The sequence below is a fragment of the Bombina bombina genome, chromosome 2 (assembly GCF_027579735.1).
Source record: "Bombina bombina isolate aBomBom1 chromosome 2, aBomBom1.pri, whole genome shotgun sequence".
NCBI classification, from domain to species: domain Eukaryota; kingdom Metazoa; phylum Chordata; class Amphibia; order Anura; family Bombinatoridae; genus Bombina; species Bombina bombina.
In genome coordinates this window covers 537,067,634-537,094,827 of record NC_069500.1, presented here as the reverse complement: position 1 = coordinate 537,094,827, position 27,194 = coordinate 537,067,634, and the positions used below count along the sequence as shown (strand labels likewise).

The window sequence follows — 27,194 nt, the reverse complement described above, 5'->3', positions numbered from 1 at the left end:
CCAGTCTCTAATTCTGTATCCTCTAAGCAAGAGGGTAATACTTCACAACCCAAACCAGCCTGGAAACCAATGCAAGGCTGGAACAAGGGTAAGCAGGCCAAGAAGCCTACCACTGCTACCAAAACAGCATGAAGGGATAGCCCCGGATCCGGGACCGGATCTAGTGGGGGGCAGACTTTCTCTCTTTGCTCAGGCTTGGGCAAGAGATGTTCAGGATCCTTGGGCGCTAGAAATAGTTTCTCAAGGTTATCTCCTGGAATTCAAGGAACTACCCCCAAGGGGAAGGTTCCACAGGTCTCAATTATCTTCAAACCAAATAAAGAGACAGGCATTCTTACATTGTGTAGAAGACAGTGATACATCCAGTTCCAATAAGAGAACAAGGAATGGGATTTTATTCCAATCTGTTCATAGTTCCCAAAAAAGAGGGAACATTCAGACCAATTTTGGATCTAAAGATCCTAAACAAATTTCTCAGGGTACCATCGTTCAAAATGGAAACTATTCGAACGATCCTACCTACTATCCAGGAAAATCAATTTATGACTACCGTGGATTTAAAGGATGCGTACCTACATATTCCTATCCACAAGGAACATCATCAGTTCCTAAGGTTCGCTTTTCTGGACAAGCATTACCAGTTTGTGGCACTTCCATTTGGATTAGCCACTGCTCCAAGGATTTTCACAAAGGTACTAGGGTCCCTTCTAGCGGTTCTAAGACCAAGGGGCATTGCAGTAGTATCTTACTTGGACGACATCCTGATTCAAGCGTCGTCCCTGTCAAAAGCAAAGGCTCATACAGACATCGTCCTAGCCTTTCTCAGATCTCACGGATGGAAGGTGAACAAAGAAAAAAGTTCTCTGTCCCCGTCAACAAGAGTTCCCTTCTTGGGAACAATAATAGATTCCTTAGAAATGAGGATTTTTCTGACAGAGGTCAGAAAATCAAAACTTCTAAGCTCTTGTCAAGTACTTCATTCTGTTTCTCGTCCTTCCATAGCGCAGTGCATGGAAGTAATAGGATTGATGGTTGCAACAATGGACATAGTTCCTTTTGCACGAATTCATCTAAGACCATTACAACTGTGCATGCTCAGACAGTGGAATGGGGATTATACAGACTTGTCTCCAACGATTCAAGTAGATCAAAAGACCAGAGATTCACTCCGTTGGTGGCTGACCCTGGACAATCTGTCACAGGGAATGAGCTTCCGCAGACCAGAGTGGGTCATTGTCACGACCGACGCCAGCCTAGTGGGCTGGGGCGCGGTCTGGGAATCCCTGAAAGCTCAGGGTCTATGGTCTCGGGAAGAGTCTCTTCTCCCGATAAACATTCTGGAACTGAGAGCGATATTCAATGCTCTCAGAGCTTGGCCTCAACTAGCAAAGGCCAAATTCATAAGGTTTCAGTCAGACAACATGACGACCGTTGCATATATCAATCATCAGGGGGGAACAAGGACTTCCCTGGCGATGAAAGAAGTGACCAAGATAATTCAATGGGCGGAGGATCACTCCTGCCACTTGTCTGCGATCCACATCCCAGGAGTGGAAAATTGGGAAGCGGATTTTCTGAGTCGTCAGACATTCCATCCGGGGGAGTGAGAACTCCATCCGGAAATCTTTGCCCAAATAACTCAATTATGGGGCATTCCAGACATGGATCTGATGGCGTCTCGTCAGAACTTCAAGGTTCCTTGCTACGGGTCCAGATCCAGGGATCCCAAGGCGACCCTAGTAGATGCACTAGTAGCACCTTGGACCTTCAACCTAGCTTATGTATTCCCACCGTTTCCTCTCATCCCCAGGCTGGTAGCCAGGATCAATCAGGAGAGGGCCTCTGTGATCTTGATAGCTCCTGCGTGGCCACGCAGGACTTGGTATGCAGACCTGGTGAATATGTCATCAGCTCCACCATGGAAGCTACCTTTGAGACAGGACCTTCTTGTTCAGGGTCCATTCGAACATCCGAATCTGGTTTCCCTCCAAATGACGGCTTGGAGATTGAACGCTTGATTTTATCAAAGCGTGGGTTTTCAGATTCTGTAATAGATACTCTGATTCAGGCTAGAAAGCCTGTAACTAGAAAAATTTACCATAAAATATGGAAAAAATATATCTGTTGGTGTGAATCTAAAGGATTCCCATGGAACAAGATAAAAATTCCTAAGATTCTATCCTTTCTACAAGAAGGTTTGGAGAAAGGATTATCTGCAAGTTCTCTGAAGGGACAGATCTCTGCTTTATCTGTTTTACTTCACAAAAGACTGGCAGCTGTGCCAGATGTTCAAGCATTTGTTCAGGCTCTGGTTAGGATCAAGCCTGTTTACAGACCTTTGACTCCTCCCTGGAGTCTAAATCTAGTTCTTTCAGTTCTTCAAGGGGTTCCGTTTGAACCCTTACATTCCGTAGATATTAAGTTATTATCTTGGAAAGTTTTGTTTTTGGTTGCAATTTCTTCTGCTAGAAGAGTTTCAGAGTTATCTGCTCTGCAGTGTTCTCCACCCTATCTGGTGTTCCATGCAGATAAGGTGGTTTTGCGTACTAAGCCTGGTTTTCTTCCGAAAGTTGTTTCCAACAAAAATATTAACCAGGAGATAGTTGTACCTTCTTTATGTCCGAATCCAGTTTCAAAGAAGGAACGTTTGTTACACAATTTGGACGTAGTCCGTGCTCTAAAATTCTATTTAGAGGCTACTAAAGATTTCAGACAAACATCTTCCTTGTTTGTTGTTTATTCTGGTAAAAGGAGAGGTCAAAAAGCGACTTCTACCTCTCTTTCCTTTTGGCTTAAAAGCATTATCCGATTGGCTTATGAGACTGCCGGACGGCAGCCTCCTGAAAGAATCACAGCTCACTCCACTAGGGCTGTGGCTTCCACATGGGCCTTCAAGAACGAGGCTTCTGTTGACCAGATATGTAAGGCAGCGACTTGGTCTTCACTGCACACTTTTGCCAAATTTTACAAATTTGATACTTTTGCTTCTTCGGAGGCTATTTTTGGGAGAAAGGTTTTGCAAGCCGTGGTGCCTTCCATTTAGGTGACCTGATTTGCTCCCTCCCTTCATCCGTGTCCTAAAGCTTTGGTATTGGTTCCCACAAGTAAGGATGACGTCGTGGACCGGACACACCAATGTTGGAGAAAACAGAATTTATGCTTACCTGATAAATTACTTTCTCCAACGGTGTGTCCGGTCCACGGCCCGCCCTGGTTTTTTAATCAGGTCTGATGAATTATTTTTTCTAACTACAGTCACCACGGTATCATATGGTTTCTCCTATATATATTTCCTCCTGTCCGTCGGTTGAATGACTGGGGTGGGCAGAGCCTAGGAGGGATCATGTGACCAGCTTTGCTGGGACTCTTTGCCATTTCCTGTTGGGGAAGAGAATATCCCACAAGTAAGGATGATGCCGTGGACCGGACACACCGTTGGAGAAAGTAATTTATCAGGTAAGCATAAATTCTGTTTTTTTATACTGAAATAAAAGTAATACATTAAATCCAAAATCATATAAAATCTATTAGAAATATAGTTATGAGAATATTCTATTTTACTCCAATACTTTAAAATATAAAATTAAATCTCTAGTTATTTAATTGCTCCAAAGAAGATCACCAATGAGATTGTGCAATAATTGTGTTTCCATAAATTGTAAAAAGAGTAAAGTCAAATTAATATTTCATGATTCAAACAGAACATGCAGTTAACTTTCTAGTTTACTTCTGCTATCAAATTTGCTTCAATCTCTTGGTATCTTTTGTTCAAAAGCATACCTAGGTAGTTTCAGGAGCAGCACTTCTGGAAGCTAGTTGCTGATTGGTGGCTACACACACATGCTTCCTGTCACTGTCTCAGCTGATGTTTTCAAATTATACCAGAAAACTGGAAAAAAAAATAAAATTGTATGCTGTATCTGAATCATGAAAGATCAGGGTTTTATGTCCCTTTAAGTTGTAAAATTGAGATACTACTAAAAATTGAATAACCTATCTCTAAAGGGTATGTATTTATTTGTTGCAATTTTAAAGTTATTTTTCCGTTATTTAAACAGATGTCCTTGTATTTAATGAAACAAGTTTTGTTTTTTGTGATCATAGAGGCGCACTCCCTGTAACAGGCTGGTGATCGCCACAGTAATGGTGATTTCCTTTATAAAGGATCTTTTTTCCCATGAGTATTTTTCAGAGCCCTTATCTCCCCTCGTTCTTTAAAAAAAGGTCACAAAGCCCATGTATGAAGAGGGGGCACCTTTATTCAAATGAGTTGTCTTATGCACTTTTAATTGATATCTATATTTACTACTTGAAGACAACTCGTTAAAAAGGTTTCTGTACCCCCTAAATACAACATTAACCACATGCACACAGCACCCCTCAAAAGAAGGGATTCCTAACTTTCTCACTTTTCCTTGTGACCCTCAAATATGATTGCTTTAGGAATATTTGGAATACTGAATAATGGGCTAGATTACAAGTGGAGCGCTAATTTATTGCACGCCCGTAAATAGGCTCATTCGCCCCTTTATGGGCGCACAATAAATAACCAGCCATTACAAGTGGCTGGTTATTGCTACCATAAACTCAGGGTTGCAATTAGATATTCAAAAATTAACCAGAGGTCAGACCTTTGATTAATTTTTAAAATGTTGACCAATTGCCCCCAAAATAAACTGTGTAGTGCCTTTAATAAAATAAAAAAATATATATATTTTTGTAATCATAACTGTACGAAGCAGTTTTTAGGGGTAAAGTGAGTGGGCCTGGGGTGTTAGAAAAAAAACGGCACTGAAAAGTGGCTTTACATAGCGGTCTTTTGGTGACTAAAACTGCAAATATATATGCTTATATACATATATATTCATGTGTTATGTGTATATACACATATAAACATATAAATATATATGTATATATTCATATACATTTATATTTTAAATGTGCTGCACATCGCTGCACAAATTACCCCCTTCGCTGCTCTAGGTTCTCAGCTGTGTCTGACAGCATGAGAACGATGCTCCCATTGGAGCCTATGGAAGTGCGCTCTCATGAGAGCAAAGCTTCCATGCAATGTGAACGTGAGGTTGCGTTTGCATTGCGCTCAACTTGTATTACTGAGTGGAGCACAAATATTGCGTAAGCGATATTTTGCACTCCACTCGTAATCTGTCCCAATATTGGCAATATTAATTTACTTCTTAGTAAACACGTAATAAAAACAATTTGATATTAAGTGTTAAGTACTTTTTTTACCCAAAATAATCTAGAATATGCCATGCCAATGGACACTGATGTATACCGAGGTATATATGAAGACCCTGAAGAGTTGAAACCAAAAACTGTCAAAATATTACCAAAGCAACTCACTCTTCTTGACCAAGAGCTTGGTTCTGGAAATTTTGGAACTGTTAAAAGGGGAATCTTAAAGATTACAAAGTAAGTGTATAAATATATTTTAGTCCTGGGTGAAGATGCATAAAGTAACATTATTATTATTTAAAAGTGCAGTCTAATAACCTTTACAGTATTTCCTAAATGAATTAAGTATTATAGCGCTATGGAATGTGGCGGCGCTTTACAAATAAATGATAAAAATAATAATATTTCCTAAATTAATTCATTTAGGAAATACTATAAAGGTTATTTGACGGCACTTTTAAATACATGATTTATTAAGCAATTGCCATTGATGTTTCCTACATTCTTGTTAATAGTTCATTAATAACTATAAGTTGAATTAATTTTTTTGCTAATGATTTTTGCAAATGTATCCTTGTTAAATGGATATGAAACAATATTCCTTTAGTAAAAACAAATATGTTAAATCAAAAGTAAAAAGAAAAAGAAACACATTGTGTAAAACAGCAAACAACTTACTTATTTTCTTGCAAAATGTGCTCTTCTCATTGTAGCCACTGCCCTCAGGAAGAGATAAGAGAGGAGACATTTTAGAAACTTAAGTTGCATTCTGCTTCTTCTGAGCATGATCAAAATAGACCTACTGTCTTTATAGCATTATCTAAATAGTAATCCAGCTCAAGTTACTCTAGAAGATTTATGCAATCATGTTAGATAAGCCTTCCTGTAGAGACACCAGCCTCCTTGTAGGGATGTGATAGGAAGTAATGGACACTGCACAAATAGTTCAACTAATGTTAAAATAATTTTTATATCCATCAATATTACATATTGCAATGATTTCTATTAAGTTTAACCCACTACTTAGTGTTTTTTATTACAACAATGAAGCAGTTTAATATCCCTTAATAGGAAAAAAAAGTTGACTATTTTATTGTCTCCTATGGTTCTGAAGCTCCTTCAGTGAGAACAAGAAGTGTTTCCAAAAATGTATTTCTTGGAATGAAATCGTGATTAATAAATAATAAATGTTACATATATTAACATAAGCTATTTCTACACTGACAAAAAAAAACTCATCACAAATTTTATTTAAACAGTACAGTTGGAAAAGCAGTTAGACTTGATAGATGATATTAGACAGATAGATAATTATAGGAAAATAAATAAAAATACAAGTTTTAATGTTTAGTTTCAATATTTTCCCTTCAATTATTAATTAGAAATAATAATCTGGGACAGTATGGAAAATACAAAAAAAAACAAAAAACAGTAATTTGAAAACTCAATTCACCCTGTACTATATTGAAAACAAATAATTAACACATTATTTGATGTTTTACTTTGTGAATTTAATGTATTTTTGAAAATATACACTCATTTCAAATCTGATGACTGCAACACACTCCAAAAAAGTTGGGACAGTCAACTGTTTACCGCTGTGTAACATCACCTTTTAATAACACTTATTAAGCGTTTGAGTACTGAAGACACCAGCTGGTTAAGTTTAGCAAGCGGAATATTCCTCCAGTCGTCCATTATGCATGTCTTCATGTCTTCAGCTGTGCAACTGTACGGGTCCTTCATTGTCTTATTTTGCGCTTCATAATGCGCCACACATTCTTAGGACAGGCAGGCCATGCTAGCACCTGCACTCTCTGCTTATGCAACCATGCACTTGTAATCCAGGCAGAATGTGGTTTGGCATTGTCCTGCTGTAAAATGACTTCCCTGGAAAAGACGACATCTGGATGGCAGCATATGTTGCTCCAAAATGTATATATATCTTTCTGCATTAATGGTGCCCTCACAGATGTGCAAGTTACCCATGCGATGGGCATTGACACATTTACATACCATAACAGACGGTGACTTTTGGACCTGACACTGATAACAGCTTGGATGGTCCTTTTCCTCTTTGGCCCGGAGAACAGAACGGCTGTTTTTTCCAAAAACTATTTGAAATGTTGACTGTGCTACTGTCCATCTCAGATGAGACCAAGCAAAGAGAAGTCGGCAGTGCTTCTGGACAGTGCTAATGTATTGCTTCTGCTTTTCATAGTCAAGGATCCTGTAGAGACAGAGAAGAAGCAGTACCACATAGAACAGTATTGTCTAAATCAACGGTCGCCAATCAGTGGTCCATGGACCACTGGTGGTCCACGAGAGGATATTGGTGGTCCTTGACACAATCACACAGGAATTAATCTCCTCTGATGGTGTCACCTCCGTCGCAACTCCCTACAGTGCCTGGCTGGACATCAGTGAAAACCGACGGAGAAGTTAAATTACAATCTCCATATGCATGTTGCGTAGAACTGCGCAACTTGCATAGCTAGATTGTATTTGTAACTCCTCCCACCCGGCGTGCTGCTCAGAGAAAGATGCTTCAATTCTAAAGCCAGCAGAGGTTGGTCTTGGCTTGAAATAGTGGAATTAAAGTATAGAAAAAAGAAAATCTTTAAAAAACAATCTCTCTCTTATATTTCATTTTTTTTCTTCCCTTTACCTGTCTCTTTGTAGTAGTTTTCCTAATTTCTTCAGATGGACTTACATCACTGTTTGTCTTCCTCCTCTCCATCTTCTTTTTTTATTTATTACATATTAATTATTTTTTATTCTAATAATTTTCCGGCTCACAAAGCCATTCCACCTGAATTCCAGTCATTGCCATCCAGCAGATCAGTCATATCCCACCAGTATTATAGTAATTGCCAGTAACATCAGTTGTGGTTAGCTCACATCCATATTTAGAGCTTTCTGATATAAATTTAATTTATGACTCCAATGTCTGTCCATGATTATAAGTAGTTTTGAATAATTCCTAACTGGGGAGGTAACTTGGAAGATTTGTGGTCCTTTTAAACATAATTCTTTTCCCCCCCACTTGTGACTCTCTGTGTTTCCAGCTCAAAAGTTGGCACTCACCCTTCAGCTGTCATTTGGTTATTTAATTCCAAAAAATAATTCTTAATAATATGTAAATATATACATAATGTAAACTTAGCTATGGTTATACTAGTTATGTACACTACAGTGTGTGTGTATATATATATATATATATATATATATATATATATATATATATATATATACCGTTATGTGAGGTTTGTACCTTTTTAAAAAAATCATGTTAGTGGATTCATAATTGTGAGTTTAGTAGTGGTCCCTGAGGTCTGAAAGGTTGGCGACCCCTGGTCTAAATAATGGGCAATGCAGAGCAATTTGTAACTACTCACAAGAGCAGTGGCATGACCGGAGTACCCAACACAGCAGATCGGGACCAACAGAGTCGCCCGATAAACTCACAAACACGCCACTGGGCCGGTCACGTGAAGTCGATGCACCAATCCAAAAGGCAGGATCACTCAGTGGGGAGCCGATCAACAATACAGGGAGTGCAGAATTATTAGGCAAGTTGTATTTTTGAGGATTCATTTTATTATTGAACAACAACCATGTTCTCAATGAACCCAAAAAACTCATTAATATCAAAGCTGAATATTTTTGGAAGTAGTTTTTAGTTTGTTTTTAGTTTTAGCTATTTTAGGGGGATATCTGTGTGTGCAGGTGACTATTACTGTGCATAATAACTTAACAAAAAACAAATATATACCCATTTCAATTATTTATTTTTTACCAGTGAAACCAATATAACATCTCAACATTCACAAATATACATTTCTGACATTCAAAAACAAAACAAAAACAAATCAGTGACCAATATAGCCACTTTTCTTTGCAAGGACACTCAAAAGCCTGCCATCCATGGATTCTGTCAGTGTTTTGATCTGTTCACCATCAACATTGCGTGCAGCAGCAACCACAGCCTCCCAGACACTGTTCAGAGAGGTGTACTGTTTTCCCTCCTTGTAAATCTCACATTTGATGATGGACCACAGGTTCTCAATGGGGTTCAGATCAGGTGAACAAGGAGGCCATGTCATTAGATTTTCTTCTTTTATACCCTTTCTTGCCAGCCACGCTGTGGAGTACTTGGACGCGTGTGATGGAGCATTGTCCTGCATGTAAATCATGTTTTTCTTGAAGGATGCAGACTTCTTCCTGTACCACTGCTTGAAGAAGGTGTCTTCCAGAAACTGGCAGTAGGACTGGGAGTTGAGCTTGACTCCATCCTCAACCCGAAAAGGCCCCACAAGCTCATCTTTGATGATACCAGCCCAAACCAGTACTCCACCTCCACCTTGCTGACATCTGAGTCGGACTGGAGCTCTCTGCCCTTTACCAATCCAGCCACGGGCCCATCCATCTGGCCCATCAAGACTCACTCTCATTTCATCAGTCCATAAAACCTTAGAAAAATCAGTCTTGAGATATTTCTTGGCCCAGTCTTGACGTTTCAGCTTGTGTGTCTTGTTCAGTGGTGGTCGTCTTTCAGCCTTTCTTACCTTGGCCATGTCTCTGAGTATTGCACACCTTGTGCTTTTGGGCACTCCAGTGATGTTGCAGCTCTGAAATATGGCCAAACTGGTGGCAAGTGGCATCTTGGCAGCTGCACGCTTGACTTTTCTCAGTTCATGGGCAGTTATTTTGCGCCTTGGTTTTTCCACACGCTTCTTGCAACCCTGTTGACTATTTTGAATGAAACGCTTGATTGTTCGATGATCACGCTTCAGAAGCTTTGCAATTTTAAGAGTGCTGCATCCCTCTGCAAGATATCTCACTATTTTTGACTTTTCTGAGCCTGTCAAGTCCTTCTTTTGACCCATTTTGCCAAAGGAAAGGAAGTTGCCTAATAATTATGCACACCTGATATAGGGTGTTGATGTCATTAGACCACACCCCTTCTCATTACAGAGATGCACATCACCTAATATGCTTAATTGGTAGTAGGCTTTCGAGCCTATACAGCTTGGAGTAAGACAACATGCATAAAGAGGATGATGTGGTCAAAATACTAATTTGCCTAATAATTCTGCACTCCCTGTATACCAAGGAGGTGTGTGTGGAGGCGTTTTAGTACACTCGATAGGGATTAGTCAGATCCCACAGGAGACAAAGCACGAATGGCAATAGAGCAAGCTTGTTAAAAAGTGACAAATTTATTTAAAAGACACTTAAAAACACAGCAACACGTTTCTCAGCAAATATATGCTGTTTCATCAGGCTATAAATAAGATTAAAAAATCTTGCACTATATAGCATTCCCATATAGTAACACCCAATCACAGTGGATACAAATCCATATTAATTAGATATAGTGCACAAATGTGTAGTAACCCCGCCCTCCGTTGGGAAAAGTAAACCACTAGATACAAATAGATGGGGTTTTTTCTCGTAATTTTTGGTTTTCATTACATGTGTCAATTGTTTGCATGGATATTAATCCTGTTTGTATTATCAAACTTACGAATTTTGTTTTGGAACATCACTATCACTGTTTATTAGTATTACTCGTTTGTTATTTGATACTTCACTAATAGTTATACATTAGCTTATAGACACTTTTTGCATTTTATTATCACTTGAGGGTTAATTAATACCACCCATATTTTGTTGATCATCCTAGGTTGTATTTACACATATTCATAGAATCACACATCATGCTTTCAATTAGTGAAAGAAATAATAAGAGACTGTTATTAGTCTCTCACATTGGACCTACGAGTTCTATACTTAATGAAGAGAATTCTATTGATAATCTACCCATTCATGCTTTATTTGCCAAATTAGAAGAGGCAATAAACGTGGAATGTAGACATTGGCTTGATGCAGAAATGTTGCAAAAATATATTGATAAGAAACAGGTTCCACGGGGCCTTACGATCTTTAAGAGCTTTTCCTTTAAGGAAGATACAGCACTAAACTCTTAATGGGAAGAAGCACTTAAAGGACCAGTCAACACAGTAGATTTACATAATCAACAAATGCAAGATAACAAGACAATGCAATAGCACTTAGTCTGAACTTCAAATGAGTAGTAGATTTTTTTTCTGACAATTTTAAAAGTTATGTCTTTTTCCACTCCCCCTGTACCATGTGACAGCCATCAGCCAATCACAAATGCATGCACGTACCATGTGACAGCCATCAGCCATTCACAAATGCATACACACTTATTTTTGCACATGCTCAGTAGGAGCTGGTGACTCAAAAAGTTTAAATATAAAAAGACTGTACACATTTTGTTAATGGAAGTAAATTGGAAAGTTGTTTAAAATGGCATGCTCTATCTGAATCATGAAAGTTTAATTTTGATTGAGTGTCCCTTTAATGAGTGCTCCCAAACACTCATGAGAATTTTGATTGCTCACAGAAAAGCATTAGTAGAAAAGACTTCTAAGGAAATTGACACCATACACAATAGTTTAGATAAATTTAAAAGTTTGAAACTATACGAAGATTTAAACAGTATGGTGCTTCAAAAAACTGACACTTTCCAAAAAGATCTAATGCAAAATAAAAATCGTAAGATTGCCAGAGATGAGGAAGACTATTTAAAAGGGGAAATCTTTACATATAATAAAAAGAAAGTTGCTTACACATCTCCCCCGGTAGTGCAGGACAATTACCAGAATAGTCACTATACTCCTACTACTGAAGGTCCAGCTAGTGATTCTAGGAATGAATGGACTTTAGTAAACCACCACAAAAATAAATATATGTATAAAAACAAAAATCATCAAAATTATCAACACCAGAATGGAGAATGGTCATAATTATAATCATTCAAGGCAGTTTGAGGTGGTAGGTGATAGGCCCCAACAGCACACAAATGGGTATCCCTCTAGATACCAACATCATAACGATTATCCAGCAAGGCAGGACCCAGATGTAGGGCATTACCATCAGAGAACACTCACTCTGAAACAATACTCACAGACCATCAATAACAATTATTGGTCTGTATCTTCACATAGAACACCTGAAGGTTTCTCTCATTTTAGAGAACCACCTAAAAATAATGTATTTTCTCATCAATATGAGCAAATTCATGAGTCTCTGCCTTCTTATAATCACAATGCTTATAATAGATCCACATCATCCAATGATATTGTTGTACAACGCCTTGAAAATAATGTGCCTTTTAATCCCATCTTAGGGCTTCCTAGCACTAACATGAATTCTGCACAGCCTTTTTTAGACTCAGGCCCACGACAACAATCCTGGAACTAAAAAACAATAGCCAGTTACTTGGAGCCAGTAGACTCTCTGACAACACCCCAAAAAGGGAAAAGACCTTATGGCCACGAGGGTGTAGAGGACGTAGAACAACCGTCAAAAAGACAAGACTACAGTAAGGGGATTTTTAATTTATCAACGCATGTTCTTACGGATGACGAGATTAGGATACTTGGCAAAGGACTTTCCTTTTGTTCTACCAATAAACAAAATATGTTTTCTTTGTTGATTTAAATCGGTTCACCCAAAATCTGTCTATGCAGAAATATTTTTGCAGAGAAGTTACTCAAAGATAAGACATAAACTCCAATTTTTACAGATAACATGGACATAAGACTTGATCAAAAACAAGTGCCTATGTTTGAACCAGACTCTTTGGCTGAGCAATTATGTGAAGGATATATTCATACCAATTTCAAAAATTGATCTAATTTTGTACCACACTTAACTAATAATGCACATAATGATATATTTAAACAGCTAGTAAGTGACGATTTTGATCGGATTCCTAAGAACATCAGATATATTAAAAATAACCTATATGCTAATGAAAAAAAGAGCTCTAGAAAGTCCCTGGTCATTAGTCAAGCTGATAAGGGTGGGGGGATTGTGCTAGATTTTGCTAGAGGCCAGAAGTAGACTTCATGATGTATCATATACCCGTCTAATGCATAACCCTACAACCCAATATAAGGCTATTTTGAAAGATCTTGTCGATTATGCTTACAAGGAGGGTATTATACTTAAGAAAGAAAAGGAATTTTTGGTTCCCAATGAACCTAATCATGCATTTTATTATCATCTGCCAAAGATGCATAAGAACCCTGATCGTCCTCCTGGTCGTCCCATAATAGCAGGCATAGGAAGCTTAACAGATAATGTGTCTTCCTATGTCGACTATTTTCTGCAAGAATATGTATTAGGCCTCGAATCTTATATTCAGACCTAATTAAGAAACTCAAATCTCTGATCATAACTCCAGATTTATTATGGATCGCCTGTGATGTTCAGGCTCTTTAGTAGAACATTCCCCATAATCTGGGGATCATGGCAGTATCTGAGTATCTTGAGCAGGATCCTTTTCTTCCTGATAACCAATATGAATTTATTTTGCAGCTTATATCCTTTATCCTGAGGCATAATTATTTTTTCAAGATGAGTTTTATCTCCAGATCAAGGGGACCACCATGGGTACCAGGTTCGCCCCTAGTTATGCCAACTTGTTTATGGGGTCTTTTGAACAACATTATATTTATGACCCCACATACGGGCAAACCTGGTATTCTATGGACGCTATATTTATGATCTGATTTTTGTTCAGAAGGGGGATCTAACCTCTGAAAATCATTTTGTAGAACACCTTAAAGGGACACTAAACCCAAAAAAATTATTTCATGATTCAGATAGATAATACAAATTTAAACAACAATCCAAATTACTTCTTTTATTTATTTTGCTTCATTTTTTAGATATCCTTAGTTGAAGAAAAAGCAATGCACATGGGTGAGCCAATCACATGAAGCTTCTATGTGCAGCAACCTATCAGCAGCTACTGAGCCTATCTAGATATGCTTTTCAGCAAAGAATATTAAGCAAATAAAACAAATTAGATAATAGAAGTAAATTAGAAAGTTGTTTAAAATTGCATGCTCTTTCTAAATCGTGAAAGAAAAAATCTGGGTTTCATGTCCATTTAACCAAAACAACAAGGGACTGGTTTTTACGAGCTCTATAGATCATGAGACTGTCGTCTTTTTGGATCTTAAGCTTAAGTTTGATAATGGGAAGGTCACTAGTACCACTTATTTTAAGACAGTAGACTGTTATAGCTACTTGGATTTCACTAGTAACCACTATTAACCACGGAAACGGAATGTTTATTATGGCCAGTTTAAACATGTACTTCGCAATTGCAGTACACTTGCAGACTACGAAACACAGAGTTTGATCCTTAAAGAATGATTCAGTGAGAAAAAGTATCCACCCCATATCATAGATAGCAGTTATAGAAGAGTGAAATTCGATGATAGGGATAACTATTTTTTAAAATCTAAAAATAAGGATGCCAAAGAATCTAATACCACTTAGAATCATTCCTTGTTCATTACCCAATTTAATTGTAAGCACAATCTAATAAAGCAGATAATTACTAAACATTGGGAAATCTTGTGGAGTTTAATAGGAACCAAACCCAAGATTGTCTTTAAAAGGGCCCCTAATTTGAAGACTATTCTGGCCCCCAGCAAAATAGTGAAACACAAAAGTAATGTTGCATCCACAAAAACTAGGTAAAGGGGATCCCCTCAGGATTCTTTTAGGTGTAGAGCCAGTAGATGCAAATTATATGACTACATTGTACATAATAAATAGACATTCCAGTCTAATGTCACTGGACGGATATATTCTATTATTGGTCATATTTCTTGCGCCTCCCACTATGTGATTTATCTCTTATCTTGTGTTTGCGGGATGCAGTACATTGGCCGTCCCTGCAGATGACTCAGCATTAGATGTCTGAGCACCAATGCAATATGAAGAATAATTATAAAAACCACAGTATATCAAGACACTGTAATTTTCAGCATAATGGTGACACCAAATGTTTTTCTATTACCCCCATTGTATTTGTTCCTAAGTCTCATCTATATAATAGATTTTTTAGGCTCAGGCAGAGAGAGACTTACTGGATCCATGTGCTCAAGAGTATGTACCCTGCTGGTCTTAATTTAAATATAGACCTGGCTGCATTCCAATAATTTTCATCTTTTGCATATTTGGATCTGGTTGGTCTCTTTCTGCCTGACCCTTTTCTCTTTTTAGGTTTTTACTGTCCTTTGGGTTAAGGATTATTATGTCAGTATATTTATGAAAATCTTAGTAGTGCTCTCCAAATAATATATCAGCTTATGGCAGGGTTATAACACAATACAACTAATAATTATCCTTAGAATAGAAACCCTTAACCAACATGCATCTACTAGAAACCATACAATTAATATAAATATCTGAATTCTTTTATTTAGTTAATATCCATGAACATTTTTGAAATATATTTGCAATACCAGAATATGACACAATATTATATGCGCTTGAAAACTATTTAAATATGCTATGCAAAGTTCATACACGCTTACCTTTAAAACCAACCTTATTTACAAATAGCCTTTCATTCAGTTAACACAATGGGGCTAAAACCTTTAACTTTTAACATCCAAACAATACAATCCTAATACAATATTGATTTAAAACCTCAGAACCTTCACAGATAAATTACTTAGCCTACCAGATACAAATTTAAACAATAATACAACATACACTTCTGAATTATTATTATATATTTGCATAGATAAACTTATCTTACCAAAAACCTTGTATACTTTACCAAATAAACAGCAATTGATCTCCAATATTCATTAATAGGAATTGTTTCACCTCAGAATAGCAAAATGTATAATTTACAGTCAATGAGAATAATAGATCAGCTTTGCTTTGAGTAAATGGTATTTTTCGCCAGCATCCAGTTACAATTTAGCTCAGCAAAAAATCTTTTTCTCTCTCTCTTGCAATAACTTTATATGGGTTCTCCTCACTGGTGAAATTGGAAACGCCCAAATGGAAACCTTGTCTCGTATTGGCCCTCGTGCTTGTCCCTGGTCCGCCCTTAGAGCTGAAGGATGTTTACCATGGCAACGTATCTTTTGAACAGTTAAATTCCCTTAACTGTCCTACCGGCCCTTAGGTGGCAGCAGTCATACAAACAAATACAGCAATACCATTTCTAACCATTTTAACAACTTAATTCAGTATTTCTATGAACTAGTTATTCATTTTATCATAATTTACTGCAACAACTATCCACAATATTTGTTTTGGATAAGTAATATCTCATGAATTGTCTGATCATTTTGATATGAAACATCAAATATCTCTAAGATTATATTAAAATAATTTATATTTCATTTAGCCTAACAGAAAGTTTATATTTCATAGTCATATCACATCAAAGTAACCTCCATTTATTCATCTCACTATATTTTAAGTGATGTATTTAAAACTTATAAACATTTATTGCACATTCATATGATATGACTTATTTCATCCCATGTATCGTCCTGTGTGTGTCACCTTTTTGGCTCCGTCTGGAAAAATAGGAAAGCATGTTATATATACATGTAATTCAAATATGGTATTATTAAAATGGATATTTAATCTATACTAATTTTGAATTTATTTCCTGCATAAATATCCCATGCAGATCTGAAAATATATGCCTGAAAAATACAAACAATATAGAGGTTATTAAACATTTTAGACTGACTAAATAGTTACCTCCCAAGCTTAGCAAATACCCATGTAATAATAGAGAATTAGACAATTTCCCAAATTTCTATATTTAATACATTCTGGTGCATGCATTCAGGGATGATTATTTGCTGTATATTCAGTAAGTTTCAAAGTCACACCTTAACATGTGTCTTTCAGATTCCAGCAGTCTAATTTCCATCTCATCAAGCTTCAAAAAGGGAGATTCCAGACACACCGTCTTTTACTCACCACATGGGGTCATTTTGTACCTGAGAGTAATGTTGATATTCTCACAAAACATGTCACTTTAAACTAGACTAACAAGCAGCGTTGTAAAAGGGTAGGAGATTTTAGCTCACATTCCCAAGCAATCATACATATGGTTTCTGAAATTGTGGTTACATTTTAATTAAACCAAATGCTCAATTGTTCTCACTTTAGCTAGGAATGTCTCTTTTAAAGTAATCTTTATGAGTTTCCTGTGTAATTGTAAAAGTGGGGGAGAATTAAACATGGTTGAGGTCAGCCCTTCTGAATTTATTTATTTATTTATTTATAAAATATTTTACCAGGAAGGATACATTGAGATTTCTCTCGTTTTCAAGTATGTCCTGGGATCACAAAACATTGCATTGATACAATAGGGTACAATAAAATACAAAAACAATAATAAAAATACACATTATATGCAAACATTTAACATAGAGCAGGTATGAAATATTTAATGAATGAAATGAGCCAGCAAAATATCTGATTAAAGATATATATTTATTAATCTTGAAATATATGATTAAAATATATATTTATTAACCTTACATATACCTTGACATAAATTCCCCTTCCAATTTTAAATAGATGTAGGACACATGTATTTAAATTGGCTTAAAGTCAATGGTATTTGGTGAGGATGTTGACCGTACACATCATGGACAGTCTTCTATGTAGAAAGTCTGTCATTTTTGAGCCTTCACGTTCATCAGCTGGTCATCTTTAAACTACAGTATGTCTTTAGTGCATTTGGGGATATGACACTTCATTCTCCCTCTATGACTTGTAGTTGGGATCTGGGATGACATGCCCGCAATTGATTGATATGGACCCATTTATCTATGAAACTTTCATTTTTGGGGATCCTTATTTTATAGGCCACTGGAGATATTTTGTTAGTAATGACAAAAGGACCTTTTCATGAGGGAAGAAATTTCTTCTCCCTAACCTGATCTCTTCCAAAGTTATAAAGATAAACTTTATCATTTATTTCATATTCTTTTTTTGACGTTTTGAGATCATAATAGGTTTTAGTGGTGGTTGCGGCTCTCTCTAAATTCCTTTGAGCAAATGCAAAGGCATATTGCAGGTGCTTTCTTAGGTGCACCACATATTGATGTGTATTGGCAGCATTTATCAAGTTTTGGTCTGATGTACAGTACAGCAGATGCTGAGGTAGAACCATTCTTCTACCAGTCATCAGTTCAAAAGGTGACATCTTGGTAGCACTACTTGGAGTTGCTATTAATGCCATTAGGACTAGAGGTAGCTTTATATCCCAGTCTTTACCCGTTTCACTCACAAACTTTTTGAGGATTTTAACAATGGACTGGTTGTAACGCTCTACACCACCACTTGAGGCAGCCCTGAATGCATGCCCCAGAATGTATTAAATATAGAAAAGACAGGATGGGTGGTGTGGGCTTTGATGCACCTATGAGAATTATGGGCTGGGGCACTGTGTCACTTGCTGTGCTGAGGTTTTCAGGTAATGGGCAATATCCTTTCTATTTTAATACCCTTAGATAGGAAGGTCTTTGGCCCCCTCATCATTGTTCTCTACCACACACTTAACTCTGGGCTAATTGCCCTATTGAATATTATGTTAGTATTGGTGCGATTAATATTAGTTGGCCACCATATGTCTGTGACCTGTGGCGTGATAGATTCATGCTCTATACACTTACATATGCTTAGATTAATTTTGGGGTATGTGTATGCTGTCTATATATGTTTTCATAGTAGACTTCTGGCTTTTATGGTATATGGTGTCCTTTGCCCCAGTATAATCTGATCTGTGCATGGGACAATGCCTAGATCGAATACATTTTAGGCATATAGTAATATTTCTATACACTATAATCTAGTGAGCATGGGAGTTTTTAGTAGGTTCACTACTGTATTTTTCTTTCATACCTATGTACCCATCTTTGGAATATTGGTATATGCTATATTATTACTAAGGAATGTTTTTGCTGTAATTTTGATGTTTGGTCGTTATGCATATTACATGTTTATTTTGCTCCCAAATAGTGTTTGCCAATGTTGCTAGCTATATGTATTGTTATTTTTTGCTAACCATTAGCTTGTTGTTATTATTGTCATTTATATGTACCGATATTGTATCTATGCCCATTCATCTGACTAGTTAGTGGTGGGTGAGACCAATACATATATGTTATTATATTAATGTACGTGGGCTGTAGCTAGTTATATGTACCAATATTTTTTTGTGAACCATTAGTTTGCTGCTAATATTGTCATATATTTGTACCGATATTGTTTTTATGCTCACTCATATGATTTGTTAGTGGTGGGTAGTACCAATACATATATGTCATGATATCAATGTACGATGGGTATTTTTACCTATTGTCAGGCATAAGATTTTATGCCTGACCTCCCATTTTTCTTCCTTGTGGGAGATGCGTATTGGTATGGGCCCCTACATGGATGGGGTTAATGCTATTTAACACATATATTACATCGTATTGAGTGTGTGTTTGGTTTTTAAATTTTTTTTTTCCATTTTATATTGAAAATGGCCATTTAATCCTTATATACTGTACTTAGATCTGGATCTGTGGCGTATATATATATATATATATATATATATATATATATATAGAATAGTTATTTAACCAACAAATGTTTGATATGATGTACTATGACTAATATTCTTTTTATGTATGGAGCTTTATGTTATAAGCATCAATATGTATCTAGTGTTTTTCTCTTTCCACCGGAGGGCGGGGTTACTACACATTTGTGCACTATATCTAATTAATATGGATTTGTATCCACAGTGATTGGGTGTTACACTTCCAGTCCATGCGAGAATTGTGTACTGATGTTGCCCTACGATTGGTTAGTGGGAATGCTATATAGAGCAAGAGTTTTTAATCTTATTTACAGCCTGATGAAAAGGCATATATTTGAGAAACGCGTTGTTGTGTTTTTAAGTGTATTTTAAATGTTTGTCACTTTTTAACAAACTTGCTCTATTGCCATTTGTGCTTTGTCTCCTGTGGGATCTGACTAATCCCTGTTGAGTGTACTAAGACGCCTCCACACACACCTCTTTGGTCTGTTGGTGATCGGCTCCCCACTGCCTTTTGGATTGGTGCATCGACTTTACATGACCGGCCCAGTGGCGTGTTTGTGAGTTTATTGGGTGACTCTGTTGGTCCCAATCTGCTGTGTTCGGTACTCCAGTCCTGCCGCTGCTCTTGTGAGTAGTTACACATTGCTCTGTGTTACCCATTATTTAGAAAATACTGTTCTATTTGGCGCCTCTTCTTCTCTGTCTCTATAGGATCCTTATCTACATCTCGTATTATCAAGAGTGCTGCCTTCTTTCTTCCTGGAGAGTCTCCTCGCCTCACACAAGTGCACCTCCCTAGGGCTCCTATGCTCTAGATTTTTGAATGCTTCATAGTAAAGTCTTAACTTGCATCTGTGGAGACGTTTTTTGAGGTAGTGAGGTCTGAGGGATCGGAGATCACGTGCATTCAGAAGTGGTTTTTGGTCACTTCCTTTAATTATATTGTGCACTGTAGAAGGTAAAATGCCCAAAATCTTACCGATTTTTCTTTGGGGAATGTTTTTCTCAAAGTGTTGGCTTATTCACAGACACACCTGTTGACAGATTGGCGAGCCGCAACCCATCCTTGCTCTTGAAGGACTAGTCCTTCTTTGGAGGCTCCTTATATACTAGGATTACATGATTGCCTTACTTGTTTTATATCACCTTCTTATTTCAACTTGTCACATCGCTATTAGTCCTAAATTACCCCTGTCCCAACATTTTTGGCACTTGTTGCAGTCATCAGATTTTAAATGAGTGTATATTTTCAAAAATAGATTAAATTGACAAAGTAAAACATCAAATAATGTGTTAATAATATGCTTTCAATATAGTACAGGGTGAATTGAATTTTCAAATGACTCTTTTTTGTTTGTTTTTTGCATATGCCATACTGTCCCAACTTTTTTGAAATAGGGGTTGTATGTAATTTAGCATAAATATTTGACATTTCAATATTCTGAACATAGCAGAATATGTTCTATGTATTTCTAAATAGATATTCATACTGTATATAGTAATATGTAGTTATGAATAAATAGAATATATTCTGTTATGTAAAGAACATTGGAATATGAAATATTCATATTTTCATGTTGGGTTAGCACACATGAGAATATGCCTATCGGGTTTGCACAAGAGTAAGGTGGTTTTTTTCCACCTTTTTTCTCCTTTGACTTCTATGGAGGAATACGTGAATTAGATTTGAAATGAGTGTATATTTTTAAAAATACATTAAATTCACAAAGTTAAGCATCAAATAATATGTTAATAATTTGTTTTCAATATAGTACAGGGTGAATTGAATTTTCAAATTACTATGTTTGTTTGATTTTTTGCATTTTCTATACTGTCCCCACATTTTTGGAATTGGAAACCCTTGAATAAGTAGGTAAGAAACTCAAATACATTGTTTTAATTTGATGTTTGTTTTTCTCCGACCTGAATTCTGCTACCAATGGGTCATACAGAATAATAGCAAGTCATTTAAATAGGCATTTTTTTTTGTTATAATAGTTAGATTTATAGGCAAAAAAAATATATATTTTAATACCATTAGTGTAATTTGAGACAAGGAACAGCAAATCATTTTAAACCACATTGGCCTAAACCTTCAATAACAGATCTTAAACATTACACAGTAGAAAAAATGGATGATGCCTCCCCTGTTGAAAATAAATTGACCTGATCTTATATAACCTATTTTGTTCTTACTATTATGTTTTAAACTTTACAGAACTGAAAGGAAAGTTGCTGTTAAAATTCTTAAGAATGACAGCAATGATCCTTCTATACAAGAGGAGTTGCTGAGAGAAGCTACAGTCATGCAGCAACTTGATAATCCGTACATTGTTAGAATGATCGGCATTTGTGAAGGAGAGTTTTGGATGCTAGTGATGGAGTTAGCAGAACTTGGACCACTAAATAAATTTTTGGCTTCAAACAAGTATGTTAATTTTTGATTCTCCTGATATTTATTAATAAGACTAATCAGCACATTGTCGGTTTTAATAACTATAAATATATTATTTGTATTGTTTAATGTAATTGTATCATTCTCTAAAACAACTAGGAATAATTTTAAGTAGCATAAACTATCTATGAAAAAAGTGTATTTTAATGATATATGGGTCAATGAAATGACGTATTTTTTTGTGTCCAAGTCCATAATTTTCTTCAAAAAGAATCAAATAAATGTATTCAATATATTAAGGGTCAGATTATGAGTGGAGCGCAAACATTAGCGCGCAAGTGATATCAGGTTTTCTTGATCGATTGCTCGCAGGTTAAATTGCGCTGGTATTACAAGATAAGAGTAAACATGATCGGTAGAATGATTACTGCATCTTCAAAGCTCTGGTTAACTGTTGCGCAAAACAAAAAAGTGTCAGAGAACACATCAAAAATAAATTACGAAGTACAGGCAAAGTGCTTTAATAGATTCATACATATACTTTTCTAAAGATGTATATTTATGTATATATATACTGTATATATATATATATATATATATATATATATATTATATATATATATATATATATATATATGTGTGTGTGTGTCTGTGTGTTTGTGTACATATGTGAGTAAACAAAAGAAGGGATGGCTCGCCAAGGTTAGATAAATCCATATTTATTGAAAATGCTTTAAAAGTGGGGGTACTTCAACCCTCAAGGATACAAGTGTACAAGTGGCATAGCACTGGATGGCTTACGCGTTTCGGCTTAAGCAGCCGTAGTCATAGCCTACAGTGCCTAACCTCACACATGTTTAAAAGGACACAACAGGCTCAGGATAGGTTAAAAACAACAATGCCCACTTTGTGCTAGACCTTTCGTAATAGACTATTATTGCTCTACGTATAAACAGCTGATATACAAAACAATGAACACACAACCTAAGGGATGTACAAATAGCAGACATTAATAATGACTTAGGATGAAGAGAATATTCTGAGTAAGCTGCTAATACTAAAATTCTAAGTACATGTCATGACATAGTTACGGACATACTTAATAATGTGTTAGATACAGATGTAAGTTTCATGTGTGTGCTATATTCAAAGTACTCATTATGCTTACGTTGGTTTTGAACTATTATTGCTCTAAATCCAGGCAGCTGTAACACACAACATTACAATACATAACTTGCAGATTTTTCAAATGAGCAGACATTAGTATAATACATTATAATGCAGATATCCTAAGAGTATTCTATGCTGGTTTGAACAATAACATTCTACATATGTTAAATAAGAATAAGTTTAAAGGGACATAATACTCATATGCTAAATCACTTGAAACTGATGCAGTAAAACTGTAAAAAGCTGACAGGAAAATTTCACCTGAACATCTCTATGTAAAAAAGGAAGATATTTTACCTCACAACTTCCTCAGCTCTGCAGAGTAAGTTCTGTGTAAAAAGTTATACTCAGCTGCTGCCCAGCTGCAGGTAAAAAATAAATGAAGAAATGAACAGTAGCCAATCAGAATCAGCAATGCTGAGGTCAAGAACTCTTTTACTGTGATCTCATGAAATTTCACTTAACTCTCGTGAGATTTCATTGTAAACTTCCTTACACTGAATAGGGAAATAAGATCAGTGTGTACGTAAGTTCAATCCTTCAGCTGTCCCGGGACAGACATACTGATATGCTGCTTAGAAGTCCTTTACAATGGGATGTGGCTACTGAGAAACTTTTGAGGTAAATTATCTTTCTTTTTTATATAGAGATTTTCTGGTGATATTTTCTAATCAGCTTTGTACAGCTATGCTGCATCAGTTTCAAGTGTTTAAACATTTAGGTATTATGGCCCTTTAAGTTTCCACGAGTATGGTTAACTACGTGGTGTATGCCTTTCTAGATAACATGAATGTACTGTGCTAGGAATACTAATATAACTTATACTGATAATGATATAGATACGGATATACCCTCCTAAGTGTTAAGATATGTAAGAAATATCCTATACATGTTGAAGCCTCTGCATACAACATATTTATTTACTTGCTTTAAGAATGCACACACCTGGGTCACAATTACTAGTGCAGATGGATATAATACACATATGACCAGTTTCCACTACTGTAACATATTCAAAAAGGAGATTATGTTCTTATAGGTGCATATATGAAAGTATATATTCAAATAAATGCAAATAAATGCAACTCAATATGTTGAGCTGGCCTAGCTTTACAGTACTGACCTGGACCTGCTTATAACAAAATGTATAGGAGAGATTTGCAGAAGTGGCAATGGAATAGTTACTCCCTTGTCTCTAACTGTCCTGGGGTAAATATCCCATGTGCTGTGGTACATAGGGGAATATAGTATTATCTTGATGTGTAAATGGTATTAACCAGATCCTACTTTTTATATATTCATCAATTCCATTGTTCAATTGAAGACCTCCCCAATTGGTATTTCTTCTCTAATAAATGCTAGTATGAGTGTATCATATAAAAATAGTGGAATGGATAAACTGGTTATTCCCAATGATTCATGATATCATATTTGAGGGTTACAGTACCCCCGCTTTTAAAGCAGTTTCAGTAAATATAGATTTTATCTAACCTTGGTGAGCCATCCCTTCTTTTGTTTACTGGCTTCTCTCCAGCCGGTTCGCTAAGCGCCAAGTGCTTTGAACACAGTGAGGGCCGGAGCAGGTGTCTGAATATTGATTTGCTGTTGGCCACATCACATGGGAAGAAGGAGTAACTGCACACCAGAGGTCTGCATGGACGCCAGCCAGAGCCAAAGGATCCGCTGACACTTGGAGAGGCAAAGAGCCTGGTGGTGTCAGAGCAAGGTACCGGTAAGAAGGCAGAGGGCTAGCAGACACTACGGCAGCATCCCTACACATACTCTCCCTTATGACAGAGACGTCATTATTTATTGACACCTACTGTGCCTTGTATATATGCTGAGCACTTCAGATTAATTTGTCTCTGGGAGTGTATGGTATTTCCTCACTTTGTGTGTACATGTGTATTTATGTATTTACAGACATAGATACACATATAAACACATAAATACAAATGTACACATTTATAGATATAAATAGAAGTGCATTAGAGCCCTTTGCAGTTAAGTAGATGCAAACATGAAAAAACCCATATATGTGCAATATTCATATTTAATCAAGGTTTTAACTATGTATTTATTGTAAATAATTCACATTTCAATGTTTTACACATAGCAGAATATGTTTTATGTACTTATAAATAGATATTCCTATATATATATTTGTATATATCTATACCTTTATATAAATAAATAAATATATATATATATATATATATATATATAAATATATACTTATGAATAAATAGAACATATTCTGCAACATGTCAGGTTAGTGCACATGAGAATATGCGTTGGGTTAGCGAGAGCACAATAACTTTTACTTTCAACTAATACCAGCACAACCTGATGTGCACAAAAAGTTTACTTATAGCGCAATTAGCTGGATATTGTTGCCGTGCTAAACATTGTCCATATTACAAGTTGAAAGTTAAGTATTGCATGCGAGAGCAACACATGACAGAGCTAAAAAAGGTTAGTGCGTCTTGAGACCTGAAGTAAGGAGTTGGGCTAGATTAAAAGTATAATAAAACACAAGTAAAACATATTAAAGTAATACGCTCATATTTATGTAAATTTATTGTTGAAATAAATTCATTAAAAAAGTTTTTTTAAGGGATATGGTATTTGTCAGGGTGTTTTAATGAGAAAAGCCCTAAAGGTGTATATACTTGTATGTGTGTAGGTATATATGTGTTTATATGTGTACATAATGTATGTATGTGCACACATATATACATGTGTGTGTGTGTATATATATATATATATATGGTCCTGGATGTGTTTGTAGGTAGTTGCGCCTAATAAAAGGAAGGTGGTTTTGTAGACAGAAGCACTGAGAGTAAGTCTGATGAATGCTGCTGTTAGGAATATCCCACTTCCTCCAAAGTGAGACGAAATGTTTGTGGTTAATAGGGATGGTGTTTCTAACAACACTTGCAAGAGAGAATCCTCATGTGCATTTGTGGGTACAAAGCATAAATGTATCTCAAATGAGTACAATTAAGTAATTGGCAGTAGCAGATGAAATAATATATAGCTCACCTGTAGAGTCACAGGGACCGGTGATCAGGAACGTGAATACCTTTTATTGGATGCTGTATTCAATTTGTTAACTGTTTAACTTTTGAGCAAGAGTGGAGGTACACAGAAGAAGTCACAGTGGGGACTGTGTTTATGTGTTGTAGGACCCCCCTTAATCTAATTCTACTCCATATAATTGGATGGAAGGACAAGCGGGTGCTCCAATTTATTTTGAGCTGATATATGTTTATTAATAATTTCAGACAAATACAAAATGTAAAAAAAATATAAAAAAATTATATTTATATCAATTGCAAAAAAAAGATAAAAAAACAATTAAGAAAAGTATATCTGGATTATGTACCAAAAAATGAGATATAGGTTTTATCTCATTTTTTGGTACATAATCCAGATATACTTTTCTTAATTGGTTTTTATCCTGTTTTTTGTAATCGATATATATATAATTTTTTAATATTTTTTTAAATTTTGTATTTGTCTGAAATTATTAATAAACATATATCAGCTCAAAATAAATTGGAGCACCCCTTCGCTTGTCCCTCCATCCAATTATATGGAGTGGAATTAGATTAAGGGGGGTCCTACAACACATAAACACAGTCCCCACTGTGACTTTTTCTGTGTACCTCCACTCTTGCACAAAAGTTAAACAGTTAACAAATTGAATACAGCATCCAATAAAACGGATTCACGTTGCTGATCACCGGTCCCTGTAACTCTACAGGTGAGCTATATATTATTTAATTGTACTCATTTGAGATACATTTATCTCTTTGTACCCACAAATGCACATGAGGAATCTCTCTTGCAAGCGCTGTTAGAAACACCATCCCTATTAACCATATATATATATATATATATATATATATATACAAATATAAAATGCATATATACATGTCTTATATA

At 36.0% G+C, this 27,194-nt stretch overlaps 1 protein-coding gene across 2 annotated transcripts in view; it reads left to right on the top strand.

The window, feature by feature from the left end:
• SYK (spleen associated tyrosine kinase) overlaps nucleotides 1-27,194 on the top strand; it is a 316,009-nt gene that overhangs the window by 237,033 nt on the left and 51,782 nt on the right. For both annotated transcript variants that reach the window (XM_053702388.1, XM_053702386.1), the window contains 2 exons: nucleotides 5,268-5,436; nucleotides 21,897-22,106. In XM_053702388.1, coding sequence (XP_053558363.1) covers nucleotides 5,268-5,436; nucleotides 21,897-22,106 — 379 coding nt within the window. The remainder of the gene's footprint in view (nucleotides 1-5,267; nucleotides 5,437-21,896; nucleotides 22,107-27,194) is intronic.